Below are 14,699 nucleotides of genomic sequence, written 5' to 3'. Positions count from 1 at the left end.
AGTGACTCCGTTGTAAGAGCAGAAAGGCTTCAAATGCCGAATGAGAGAGAAACTGATAGTAAGCTTTATTTTTCCAGATGTTTGAGTATTCAATGACGACAGTGGCGTCGCGTCCACATGTGCAACCTGTGCACGACACAGGTGTAAATAATTAAAAAATGCGTTTAGATTTTTATAGATTTTATGGTCACATTATAGCTGTACTTCTTTACTCCAGACCACAAGTGACCATGAATTATTAAATTTATTAAATTAATCTTTTTTAGCTCAATTAAATCTTCGACCTTGGTTTGCTTCAAAAAGGATTAAGTTCAGTTCGGTCTGCCTAATCCCTAGTGCATTGATTTCTAAGCATGTCGACATCACTACCATGACAAACTCGTTAAATAGTGCACCTTAAAGCGAGCTTTTTTGGGTGGCAGGTGGCAAGTTTGTGAATGGTCAATGCCTGATGTAAGCCATCTCTTGAAACATACCACAAATTTTCTACAGTACATGGCGGTTTGCGCCACTAGTTGTAATTGAAACTTTCAGTCAAACGGGAGCAACGCGGAAACAGCAGTCTGGTACGCTTTGGACGTGTATGATACTTGCAGACCGATTTGATGAATTTGGTGCATTTCTCGCTGTGCACTTGGATATCTGATTGGAGGCAAAGAGAGTAATGGAGAAAGAGAGCACAAAAGCTCGCTCTAACTCTCTTGTCAGTTGTAAATCTCTCAATTACCGATGGTTGCGCCGGTGCGCCTGTCAAAACTTGAGTTTTCCCTGGTTCATTCTGATAGTGTTGTTCTGATCAATAAAGTGTTGATTAATTCAAGAACAACATGTGAAAAGGGCATACAAGCTTTTTGTAAACAAAACCTTCTTATGCCCTTTTCTCGCCACCCGTATGACACCAACGCAAACTTTCCCTTTCCCGATGATATTGCTGGTTTGCGTGGGCAACCCTCGGTTGGCGAGAAAATGGCCTACAAAGGTTTGTTTACAAAAAGCTTGTATGTCCTTTTCACATGTGGTTCTTGAATTCAAGTTTGCTACCCAGGGGACTTCATGAATTTGCTCTAGATTTTGACACTGTTTTGTATCAAAAAATGTTTTCGGAAGTGCTTGACGGATATTCTTCATCACACTTCAGTCGAAAGAGTTAGCCTTGTGATAAAAACGAGAATTAGTTAACTTTTGCAAATCCTCCTACTTCGGTTAGCGCGAAAAGGGCCATACAAGTTTTGTTTACACAACATGATAGGCACTTCAAATGTTACGTTAGGTAGTGATTAATATAGTAATTGAGAATATGTCCCTCGAATTCATGGAGCATTGAAAAATAAATCAAAAACTCATATGTGGTGGTAAGCTATAACGAACAAAGTTTGGTCCACAGGTAAACAAATGAGGCACGCGACGCCTCTGATATGATGATGATGGCTGCGTTCAAGATGAAATTCAATATGGGAGGTATTCTCAAATCTAAAATCGTCATTAGCAGCGATATTGCTCTTGATCCGTTTTGCAGAACGTTCTAGTTACACACATTCAACTGCTTGCGCAACTCGCTAGCCAATCAGAATGTTGTGTATGCGTAAATAAACCATTCTCTCGTTTCCTTACCCTTCTCTTACCCACAGCTTACCACTTACTGGTTTTTCCCAAAAAGTCGGCAAGTGAGAACACCCCTATATCTAATTTCATCTTGGCTTCATTTTTTTTTGTGAATGAAAACCATTTAAAGAGCCGAGTCAGTTGTGCGAGCAGAAAGGCTAACATATTGTTTGGATGCGGTTTTCAACAAATTCGGTTTTTGATGAATTTTCAGCCTTTCTTGATTTTCGCCTTTCTGGCTTTCGGCCTTTTGTGCAGTGGCGTCGCGTAACCTCACTTTTTACCTGTGCACCAACTTTCAATACCAGATTTAATGCCATATTCATACTCGAATCGGTTGAAAAATACATTTAATCTTCTAGTTTACTTAATATCTATCCATTGCAAGCAATATTTTGATAATTGTTTATGTTTTGAGAGTTGGTGCACAGGTAGATTGAGGTTAAGGAAACGCCGCTGCTTTTGTGGTACCTTAGAATATTTTCGGCCTTTTGTTATTCGGCCTTCTGTACGGGTCATGTTTGTATCTGCTGTCTTAGATTGGCAGATAATCAAGCCAAAGGACCAACAACTTTGGCATCTAGAAAAATGTTGGTGGATGACTTTTCTGCCACCGGAGTGGGCTAAACCTGTAGCCCACTTAGTGAAAGACTTTCGTTATTTGGGCTGAGCTGTCAAGCTGAAAATTGGTTGAGGGATACACCGTTTGTTTATTATCATCACAATCCTTCAGCAACTATCCAAATTGTTCATACATGAGCCCCTCGAAAAAAAATAGCACTGTCAAAAATGACGTTCGACTTCGATTTAGATGAGCTACAGCTCAACTAACGGGAGCCCTGCTAAAACGTAGCTCACCTAAACATAGCCCAACGAGCGAGATTTGACTGTATATACATAGTATGCTGTCACATAATTACTTATGGCTCCTTAGATTTTTGTTTTGATTTGTATTTTGTTCCAAGAGGAATTTCTTAACTTTGAAAGTTCATTGCGGCCATATTGTTGAAGCTATAAGTGTCAAATGAGGTGTCATTTATTCAGTGTGTCTTGCCATATTACCATGGAGGGTTATAGCGTCCTACAGCACGTGCAAATGATAACATTGTTATATCAAAGTAGGTGTTCTTTGCGAGCAACGTTTCGAGCGCTTTGATCATTTTACCATAGAGGTAACTCTAAGACCAGAAGGTCCCTAAGAAACGAGCTCAACTTTTTGGCTCAGCTCTGGTACTATCTTCGGTCCCACGCTAATGATTCACCCCTCGAAACATAGGAAAATCCACTAACCCCTCATTTTATCTGTCAAACTTTCATAGCGAATCGCCGAACCAAAACAAACATAGTGTAGTACTGGAATTTATACTAGAATGGAGTACGTTAGTCGATTTGCTTGGGACCAATTGAGAAATCCAACTTAAACTCCTGTGCGCCTGGTGGCATGAATAAGCACTAACCGACGGTGATAAGTCTCTGACAGCCCTTGAAAATTTCATTGATTGTTTGCAAAATTATTTAATTTCAATGTAATTTCATGAAAATTTCTTGTCAGCATGGATGAATCTTGTACAAGATGCATAAAACTATTTTGTAATGCATTGTTCTTAAATAAAAAGCTACTTCAAGACTTATAAATGGCTGAACACATGTTAAGGTTTGAAATCATCTACCGATTTAACAGCAGACAAAGTTGGCCGACTAAATCAATCGACGAAAAACTATTAAATAGGCCGATTGCTCGGTGTAGCACCAGACGAAAAACGATTTAATCTGCTGATTAATACACCGGATGAAATAAATTTTTAAGTGGCAATAGATTTAGTCGGTGGACGAATCGGGTGATTTGGATGATGTTTGTTTATTTGGAAGATATTTTCGAAACAAAGCACGATAAAATTCAGCATTATATACCATTATTACGAGTACTACTTTTTTGCTTGGATCATGTTTTGACTTCCACAGAAACTCGCTAGAATAAATAGAAAATAATAGTTTTTTGGTTGAAATTTCAAAAATGTATTCAGCTTGACACATTATTTCGGACTTATCACCGCTGCGATTGCAGCGTCACGGTGGTCGATTGAAACATGGATTTGTCAATAGGCTAGTCAAGTTAGCCTAGTTTCGTATTGATTGTTGAATCGCCCGAAAGGACTATTGGCAATGTGGTGAACAAATTCGAGGAAACTGGTTCGGTGACCGTTCAACCACCACCCGTACGTCAAGGTCTGCCGAGAATATCGCCGCTGTACGCGATTTCCTGGCATGGTTATTTCGCGCGGAGGCGATGTCAACTGGCGTGTGATTTAACCCCGCTAGACTTTTTCTTGTGGGGTTATGTTAAGTCGCAGGTCTACGCCAATAAGCCGCAAACCACCGATGCCCTCAAAGCCAACATTACTGAAGCCATCAACGAGATTCAGTCCGATTTGTGCACCAGAGTCATGGAAAATTGGACCTCTCGGATGGATGCACGCCACCAAGCGAAGCCGAGGCGGCCATTTGAACGATGTCGTATTCCATACATAATGGTATTGATAGTCCTTTTAATCGAAAAATAAATCTCGTCAATATCTCACACACAGTTTCTTTTATTCAACTTTAAAGATAGAAAATCCTTTATGTGTTATATGAGTTATTGATGTCGTGGCTTTTTGTAAATACACGATTGCAGTAAGTATTAATTTTAGTTTTTTTTAAATGGTGGAATGAACCGAAGGAAATGGTGTCTGCACTTTTTGGCTATCAGATGTCACTACTGTTGTTTGTGGCGACATCTGTCGTAAATTACGCATAAACTGCTTTCCGTTAGTTGTTAACAGAGGATAGTGCAGTCAACAACCCTAGCAGTCCCTTTCACATACTACACAATAGAGCAACATGTCTGGTTCCTCTATATATGCATTTGGATTAACATCCGAAGTCCTTCCTTTTCTGCATATTCTGCACAAAATACTTTTTAAGCCCCACCCATAACAGTATTTCCCGCTGTTTTCTTTTGTGCAGAATATGTTAAAAAGGAGGGACTTCGGATGTTAATCTAAAAGCAGATATAGAAGTATCAGACACAGTGGCGTCGCCTTAACCTGAAGACATCATGCCAAGAAGACTGGCAACTTTGCCAGAATCCAAGCGACAGATACAATAGCGCTGCGCTTGAGTGAAGGTGGAAGCAACGCAAAGAAAAATAAGCAAATACACAAACCTTTCTTCTGAGGATGTAATCTTTGCTATCAAATTCGTTCGAAGCATTTACCTTTGAGCGGCAGATGACGCGATTGTACCTGTCTCATCGCGTTCGTATGAGAAAATAAAAGAATTGCCAGTCTTCTCTTAATTTGTTGTCTTCGCTTAACCTCAATTATCAAAATATTGCAGGCAATGGATGGATATCGAGTAAACTAGAAGATTAAGTTTTTTTTTCAACCGATTCGAGTATGAATACGCAGCAAAACGATATAGTGGTTCTCTGAATTTCGTAAAAATCGGTAGTTTTGTTCCTTTTCGCAAAATATTAGACCTATATTTTTTTGTCTTTATGGTGACCATTTCCATGTTAGGGTGCCAAATTTTTTTTTCAAAAATAAATTTTTCCAAAAATTCATAACTAATTACTGAGAGACATGGTCACTAGGCCGCATACTATTTGGATCATTAGCCCAAATTGTAAACAGATTAGGACATTGTTTTAAAATACTTGAATTTCATAACAAATGAGATCCAGGTAAAATTCATGAAGGCCTCGAAGTAAGAATATTTGTCGCCGTAGTCTGTACTAATAGAAACATTTTGGGATTTTATAAAACTTCCGAGATTGTGAGGCTTTAACATTTATTTTAGTCTTAGACCATGACATTTTTTTTTCGAGATTTTTAACTTTTAAAAACTTTACTAATCCTTGATTTAGAAAAAAAATGAAATGGAAATCATTAATCTGACACTGAACATTTTTCCAAGGTTCCAGATTTTGCCCGGAATAACATTCAATGCTTTGGCACCCAGAAGAATTTTCAAAGATCTAAACTTTTAGGATTTTTTAAAGAATTCTGCCGCGAATGCCCATGGAACTTTGGGGGAGGATTTAAAAGGAATTATTGAAATGCTGATGAGGGTTTCTAAAAACAATATGGAAAACATTCTAAGGAAGCTCTGACCAACATTCCAAGATAATGTTGTGTTGTACTCCCAAGGGGCTGTTTATTAACTACATAGACGGTTTTTTAGGATTCTTGACCCCCTCCCCCTGCGTAGACAATTGTCTAACAAAAATTTAAAAAAATTGTATGACCCGTGGTTAATTTCCACCCCCTAAACTGTCTACGTAGTTTATGAACAACCCCTAAGAAATTCTGATATGAATATCAAGGGATATCTTTGCAGAAGAAAGGATTCAGTACTTCAGAATGTCTAGGTCATTCTGACGAGAATTTAATGGGAATCGTCGGCAGAATAGCAGTAGAATTTTAATGATTATTTCAAGAGAATTCAGACAAAATTTCAAAAAGAATTAAGAGGATGCTCCGAGGATAATTTCAAACGCATACTGTGGAGGGTTCAGAAAAGAAATTCATGGGAATTCGGAGTATAATTCTAAAAGTAAATTGTAAGAGAATTTAAAAGAATTTCTTAAAGAAATGTCAAAGAAATTCAACAGAGAATTCCAATGGATTTCTGGGGAGAATTCCGAAAGGTTTCTGATGAGAGTTTAGTGCTCAAAGAGAAAAAGAGCGCTCAATTTTATGAAGAATTTCAAAGGAATCTAATTTTCATAACAGTGGCTAAATTTCAAGAAGGGTTCCAAGGAAATGTTTTGGGAGAGTATCTTGGGAAGTCCAAAGATTAAGTTATTACGAGTAGAGTTCCAAGAGCATTTTCTGGTAAGTTTAAGGAGAATTATGTTATAATTCTGAATCAACTATAGAAAAGGGTCCATCAGCATTTAAAAACAAACCGTTCTAAAGCCCTTCTTCACAAAGCGAAGGCCGTCGACGCAACCTAACACTATCATCGTGTAGGGGAAACTTTCCCCTATCCGATGATGGTGTTGGTTTGCGTGTTCGGCCTCCGCTTTGCGAGGGATTATTAAAAGAACAATATTTCACAAATTTTCTTAAATGTTGTTATAAGCTGTAAAACTCCCTAGTTTGAAAATTTGAGTCACCAGAAACTAATCTAAGTTTCTATTGAACCAATTCTGAAAGTAGTATATAAGTCAAATGGTTGGTCACTCCGCACAGTGTGCCAAAAATACAGATGGGCACAGCTGGGCACTTTCATTGGCACACATGGTTAGACAGTTTCATGATATTTAAAGTTACTGGCTATTCTGTACTATACTATACTGCACTGTGCATGTGTCACAATCAGGGTGGCAAGTGAATTTCTGATTTTATATTCTGGTTTTTCCCGGTTTTCCTGGTTTCTTCTGTAAAAACTCCTAGTTTTTGAACAAACCTTTAAATCTATCAGTTTTGCAGATTTCCTTTAATTCTTCTACAGAGAGAAATGTCTTAAGTATATTATATATGTATTAAGTTTCGACTTTTCACCAACCAAAGGACAATCGTTAACTAAAATGCAAATCATGTGTCAAACCTGATAATAAAAAATATTTAAAATACATCAGTACTCATCCGGCTCATGTCAACAAATTGAAATGAAATTTTGACAGATAAATATCCATTAACTGAGTATTTGTTTCAGCCCAAGGTTTTCCACTTAGCTAACGTTTACTGTAATCAAGACCAATTTATTGACCTCCGCTCAAGCCTTAATCCTGGTTTAACTAAATATGTACCCATTTAGGTCCTTATTGGCGATATTGGCATTTACTATATATGTTATTAACACTCCGAACCCGAAACCTCGGTAAAATGTGTAACGGCAAACTTGCAATGTTTGAAAAATCATAGCTCAGCCATTTATTGACAAATTTCAAATTTATTGGCACCATCTGAAACTAGATACTTTAAAAATTTATTCGGTATCAATAGATTTAAAATCTATCAAAAATTGTAGAGCAATTATTTTTCAAACATTGCCAATTTTCCGCTACACATTTTACCGGAGACATCGTGTTCGGAGTGGTAAAGTGGTAAAGTGGTAAAGGGTAACAATTTTTATTCAACAACGAAATCTAATGAAAGCTCGCACTTTCTCTTGTCAATCACCTATCGAGCACCGAAATCAAGATTTGTGATAGATCAGTGCACGTAGATATGAAAGTTGACAATTTTTGGTGGTTTGTTTCGGTCACATTCGTTAGTTATCTGTTGCCATCACTTTTACTCTGGTGTGAAATGAAAGGGATACAACAAGACCAAATTGTGAGGTTAGGGACCGTGCACTGATCTATATGAGCTTTCATCGTGTTTGTACTGAGTCTGTGTTCCATTTGATGAATTTTCACTTAAATTTGACAGATGGAAAATTTTCAAATAAACCTGCTATTGTACCAGACTTATTTCTGACAGACCAGAAATCAATTTTGACAAACACCTTCTCGAAAAGAAGAAGGTCGACAACAGAGAGATTTTCGAACATCTTAATTTATTTTCGAAGTGTCAAATTTAAGTGAAAATTCACCAATTGGAACACAGCCTGAGAACATAAAGTCAAGTTGCGTTGTCATTACAGCAGCGCCTAAGGCCGTTCGCAATGCTGTTGTATTTTATAAGGACTGTTTCAATTTGAAACTAGAACAGAAACGCACCTCTCGCAATGCTGAGTTGCAGTTTCATTATTCGAGCACTATTTTGCACCAGATTTGCAACTGCTCGACTATTCTGTTTTATTTCTGAGCGAGTTTGAAACACGATTGGAACTCTGTTTCCAATTTCTTTGGATGTGTTAGGACGTTCGCAATGCTGAGTTTCAAAATTGTTTTAAACTCCTCGACAATTCTATAATTTGAAACTGTCAAAAATAAAACTGCAACACGATCAGCGCAACGCACAGTTCTAAAAGATGTTTGTAATCATCAAGTTCCATAAACTTTACTGTTTTCTATGAAGTTCATAGAGTTGTTTGTGAAGCTCTTCGAAACATCTTTAAATATATACAAAGAAATTTGAAACAGAGTTCCATTCGTGTTTCAAACTCGCTCAGAAATAAAACAGAATAGTCGAGCAGTTGCAAATCTGGTGCAAAATAGTGCTCGAATAATGAAACTGCAACTCAGCATTGCGAGAGGTGCGTTTCTGTTCTAGTTTCAAATTGAAACAATCCTTATAAAATACAACAGCATTGCGAACGGCCTTAGAGATGTTTCGAGAGCTTCACAAATAAAAACGGAGAATTTCATAGAGAACAGTAAAGTTTATGGAACTTGATGATTACAAACATCTTTTAGAACTGTGCGTTGCGCTGATCGTGTTGCAGTTTTATTTTTGACAGTTTCAAATTATAGAATTGACGAGTAGTTTAAAACAATTTTGAAACTCAGCATTGCGAACGGCCTAAACCTCTGATGCTTTTCTGCTCGATTATCAAAGTGTATGGATCACATCATTCGAGCAGTTTAAAATGACGTTTCCTACCACTCGAACTTTAACGTGGAACAAAATTTTGATATTTTTTCTTCTACAACCTCGAGAAAATAGCCTCTTATTTGTTGTATGCTTGAAAAATCTGGAATTTATTGTTTCATTTCCGTAAAATCGCCGGTAGAAGGTAGTCCCAAAACTGCTCGACAATATGATTAATTGCATATTGATGATTCACACATATCTTAGCATGCATCGACATTTCACAAATAAGAAGCAACATCCGTAGCTGTCAAACATAAACACAACCGGATAATAACTATCTTTCTTCGAAGCCTCGGTTGAAGACAAATCGATCCCTCTTGATGCAATCGACCCGATCCGCTGGATTATCAATTGTATAAATCAGGCTATACTGGAACCCCATGTAAACCTAGAATCTACTAAATAATGGTGGAGACGGTATCCTCATGAAATGAAATAGTGTAGTAGTCCATAGGTTGGTTGGAGGACCTTCTTTTGCCAATGCGCAGAAAAGCAGTTTTAATTTATTTTTCTATTCAAATATTTCAAGATTTATTCAATTGCGAACTTCAACATGAATTGTTGTTTTGAATGTTTCCTTTCATATTTTTTTGTGTTGTCATGCGAACAAGGTCTTCAACTCGGTCTTCAAAGAACGATTTTGGTTCAGTGTTCGAAAATCCCAAAAGTAGCTGTCAGTGACGATTGTCAATTTCGGTTGCCAAATCTGACGCCAAATGCTAATTTTCTCTGAACTGGCAATATACAGATATATTATTTTGCACGCATCACATATAAATAGTAACGTCATCATTTCAAACCGACATGCATCTGTGAATTATTATTTTCTTGGTTTTGCTTAAAATCCCGGTTTTTTCCCGGTTTTTCCTGGTAAAACAAAACCCCCGACATTTTTCTGGTTTTCTTGGTTCACTTGCCACTTCCCTGCACAATAGAGATTGCTAAAGTATGATTGTGTCAGTGATTTGTTTTCATCGGGAAAATTTTTCGCTATGAAGTTTTTTTTTCCCGATGAAAACATTTTGCGTATACGTATACGTGCCGTAGTGTGCGTACGATAAACGTCAGCAATCTCTATGTTTATCATTGTTGTTGACACAATTCAATTTTCATAACCTCAACCGTGAATTTCCGGCGAAGTTCTGCCTCACAGCGCACATATTTTCAAAACATTGTGGGGTGGCATCGTCCTGATTTAGTTGGGAGAGCGATACCCTGAAGGAGGAAGTGCAGAGAACGTTGATGACGTTAGTAGAACGATTTGGGGCGGGGAGATTCGTGACGGAGCTGAAATCACTGCCGAAGGTGGTTAAGTGGAATTGTAAGATGTTGATTGGTCAGTTGTTGGGCTTGAAGGTGAGCTCCTGAAAGTGGACATCGGTGAGTTGGTTGAAGGATAGGTTTAGCTCTCGGACACGACCCTGGTAACCCAGCGCTTGAAATAGAATATTTATAGGCTTAGCGGAGAAGAAGTTCCGGTGAAGTGTAAAGTGACCGGTGTTTTCCATGGTGCCCAGCGATTGGAGCAGTTCGGTAAGCATTTTAACATCGCGATGTTTGCAATAAGCCTCGTAGATCTGAACGCAGCTTTTCGAACTGGATGGAATCTGAGACGCACAGAAGGTCGTAAGGGGATCGGTGTCCATACAAAGGCCACCATCTGACCGTGGTAGTTTTATCAGTAGTCGTTTACCGTGTTTGATTCCGTAACGCTTTACCAGCCAACCGACATTCAGTTCCATGATTCGTTCCTCATCGTAACTGACATCTTGTTTTCCTACGCCATTTTGAACAACATCGAATTTTTTGAAATGGCGTATTCGATATGTTTCATAAATCATAACTAGATAGAGCTGGAATTAGGGCGTAACAGCCTTTGTAAACAATGACTTATCTCGATGATTTATAGGAATTCAAGGCACGCCTTTATAAAGTAACATATCCATCGAGTAGAGGAAGTCTTCCCCTATTCGACGGTAATGTCTATTTGCCAGGGAGAGCCATGGCTTTCAAGAAATCATCCAGAGAAGGCATTGTTTACAAAAGCTGTTTCGCCCTAATTCCAGCTCTATCTAGATAAGAGAACGAAAACGGCTCACTATTACCGACTTTGGTATTCTTTTTACAGAACTTTCAACAGTTGAAACTTTGATCCTTATTTCAAAAGCTGTTTCACTAAATTTTAATTTCAAAACACTGTCAGTCTTGTTTAAATAATCGAGTCTTGCCATTGTGGAAAAGTTTTTCTTGTCTTGAAGCTTTAAATCTAATCAATTAAAATGTCTATTTTTTACCGAACTGTTCAGATGTTGAAAGTTCGGTACAAATTACCGAAGCCGGTAATTATTTCTAAGTGTGTAGCAAAAAATTATGCACAGCTTCATGGAATTCGGAGTAAAGTTTGATCGATTTGCGCAGTTGACTAGTTTATGACTGATACTAATCACACAGCTAAACTCATCACGTACAAAAAAAAAATCAGCTCCATCGGTTGTAAACGAGGGATTTTTGTAAATGCATTTTTAAGTACCACGTGCTCCATTTTGATGTCTGTGAATTAAGGATTTTGAGGTAGGGTAAGCTGTGTTACGGGTATTTGAGGATAGGTCTAATACATTTCCAAGACAAGGCCTAAGGCGAGGCACACAGACATCTAGAAGGCTAAAATACAACGAACTGCAATGGATTAGTCCAGATGACCTTGAAAAATACCTCGCGACACAAGAGTAGTGCTAGGAGGACCTCTTCTATGAAATCCTACAGAATTTTCACACGAGGCCAAAATAATTAATCGGGCATCTTCTATGATATGCACATAGAGTTTAAATTATTTGAATAAAAACACGCCCTCGCAAACATACTATAATATCAGCTGATAGAGGATTCGTTTCCCTACCTGATAGTGTTGATAGTTTGTGAGAGTGGGTTTTTATTGGCGAATGAACTCATTGTTTACAAAAGCAGTTGCACCCTTATCTCAATCCGCTCCGGAAATACGCGCCCGATTTCGGAGCCTAGTTCTAGCTGCTGGTACACTGTGTTGTTTTCTTTTGCCATATGACTTAAGAAAGAGCGTCATAGCCCCAAGACTCTCTCTCTCTCCCATTCAGAAGACATCTAAAGAGAACTGGATGTGAGAAAATATTCCGCCCATTTAAAGGAAAGAAGGGATAAAATGAACACCGACCAGCTGTTCCTTCTTGCTGGGTGAGATTGGTGGCTCCCAGGAGATGGGGCGTAGCTTAAAGAAAAAAGATGGATCGGAGGAACAAGCTACTAAGCATACTTTCATCCCTGCTGTCGGCACCTTTTTGATGGGGCGAGGGTTTGAGTGTGTGTGAGTGTGTTTTATGAAGGAACGGATCATGGAAAATCATACAGGGAATACTTTAAGAAAATGGAACCAACTTACCGATTAGTCCAATGAAAGTGGAAAACATGCCCTCGAGTCCCTAACGGAGGTAGACAGCTACTTCCCGTGTTGGTGGAGAGAGAACTCGAAGACCTGTTCTCTGCCTCCTGCCGCTGGGTGTTGTTGTTATTGTTGCTGCTGGTGATGCTATTTGTTACGAGAAAAGAAACACCGAAACGCACACACGAATACGGTTTTTGATTAGAGCTGGATGTGCATACGTAAACAACTTGGTATGTAATTAAACGGAACCAGTGCTGCCAGATCGGATGGTTATCACTGAATACATGGAAGCATAGGTAAATAATAGCTTTTTGAACAAAACAATCTTCACCGAATACACCAACAGTCTAAAACTTAAAACAAAAGCACTAGAACTGTCGTTTTTCAAAATTTCAATCCAGGACCACTGTGCATTAGTTCACGAGAAAAATTATCACTTCACAAACGGGAACCAATGTTAGTTGAGTGTAATTGAATTAAATAAAAATTATTTCAAAGTTTTGAGACAGCTTTGCGTTGTTAACGTTCTTGAACTTTTTTTAAATTTATATGACTTCTCTAATGTTAACGAAATTGCTCTGAGGTTCTCTGTTCTATTCTGAAATTCTCAAAACTTCTCTTAAGTTTTTGCAGTTCTCATGAAGCTTGTTGTTGTTGAACTGTCCTAAAAATGTTTGAGCTTCCGTGAACTTATGCGAAGACCTCAATTGACTTTTTAACGTCTCTGAAGTAACGTGAAAATCTGGGAACTGCATTAAATTTCTCACTAATTTTCCCAAACTAATGGTGTTCGGAGCTTTCGGAATTTTCGGAGCTTACAAAACTTCTTTCAAATGTTTTAAAAATTTCTGTAGTTCGCGAATCTCCCCTTAAGCTCCATAGATTTATATGAAGTTCTCGAAATGTTTCTGAAGACCACTGTCCTTCTGTGAAGTTATCGAAAATTTTCTAAATTTGTACACCCGCAATTTTCATGGAATTTGAACAAAATAATTAATATGATTTTCTCTTCAGTTCTCCAGATTTTTCTGAAGTTCATTAAACTTCCATTAAATTAAAATTATCGACACTAATTTAAAACTTCTTCAATAGTCTAGACTTTCCTGGTGTTATTAAAACTGCCTATACGAATTTCTTTAAAGTTCTCTAAACTGCCCAAAATTTATCAGTATTTTTGAGAACCCGCAATTAAATGATTTGCCTGGATGTTTCGACAATTTTCCTTAACTATTATAACCATTTTAAACGCTCACTAATTTTTTTCTGAACTATGCTTACCTGAAGTTCTATATATTTTTTTAATAATCCGGCTAACTTTCTGATATATATTCATAATTCCTTGACGCTTCTGACGTTTTCAGATCAATCACAGAATTCTTGGAAAACCCCATAATTCCACGGAACTCCTTGTAAGTCGCTGCATTTTTTCTTAAGGTAATGGAATTATTCTGAAGCTATCTGATTGTCGTCCAAATACTCGGAACTTTGCTGAATATCATGACACTATCTATAAATATCTAAATTTATTAAAAGTTCTCTGGAATTTCTTGAAGGTATCGCTGCTTGCTAAAAGTTCTCGCATTTTTTTAAATTAATGGAACTTTTTTGATGTTCTCTAATCAACTTAGCTAAATTTTCCCCTTTTCTTAAGTTCTTGAAATCTCCATGATATAACATCCTTAAAATACTCTCACGTTTTACGGATGTTCATATATTTTTTATCACGTACCAGAAATTCTCTCGGAGCTTTGCTGAAGTTTTCGAAACTTCTTTAAGGTTCCTACAATTTCCTTGACATTTTTTGAACTGCCCTTGGATTTTTCTGTCTTGATGTTCTCGAAGCTTCCCAAAAGCTTTCAATTCTATTGAAGATCTCGGTTCTGCTCGGAAATAAATGGAATTTCCGTAAACCCCTTTAAATTTCCTTGAAATTCTCGAAAGACGATCAAACGTCACAAAGCTTCTTAGAATTGTTCGAAAGTTAGAACAAAATGTAGGCATTCGTACACGAAGAATGAACAATCTTGAAATAAATTCACGCTTAAAAAGTTGAAAATTGCGACTGATTACAAGAAAAAGTGACTTTAGTGACTTGGTCTTAAAAAAGGAGACTTTTTAGTGACTGGCTTGAAAAAAGTGACTCGCTACCAGCC

The 14,699-nt window shown here is 37.6% G+C and overlaps 2 protein-coding genes across 5 annotated transcripts in view; both read right to left on the bottom strand.

Annotated features, from left to right (window-relative positions):
- Positions 1-12,661, bottom strand: part of LOC135699876 (serine/arginine repetitive matrix protein 2-like) — a 34,141-nt gene extending 21,480 nt beyond the window's left edge. For 2 of the 4 annotated variants that reach the window (XM_065220234.1, XM_065220236.1), the window contains exon 1: positions 12,544-12,661. In XM_065220234.1, the coding sequence (XP_065076306.1) occupies positions 12,544-12,571 (28 nt within the window). In that variant the 5' untranslated portion in view covers positions 12,572-12,661. The remainder of the gene's footprint in view (positions 1-12,543) is intronic. The other 2 variants (XM_065220235.1, XM_065220237.1) reach the window with 2 other exon arrangements.
- LOC135699880 (uncharacterized) overlaps positions 1-14,699 on the bottom strand; it is a 361,603-nt gene that overhangs the window by 131,894 nt on the left and 215,010 nt on the right. The gene's annotated exons all lie outside the window — the stretch shown is intronic.

The sequence above is a fragment of the Ochlerotatus camptorhynchus genome, unplaced genomic scaffold, assembly GCF_037179485.1.
Source record: "Ochlerotatus camptorhynchus isolate MF236.1 unplaced genomic scaffold, CSIRO-AGI_Acam_v1.1 ptg000122l, whole genome shotgun sequence".
Taxonomy (NCBI): domain Eukaryota; kingdom Metazoa; phylum Arthropoda; class Insecta; order Diptera; family Culicidae; genus Ochlerotatus; species Ochlerotatus camptorhynchus.
This window is presented reverse-complemented; position numbering and strand designations above follow the sequence as displayed.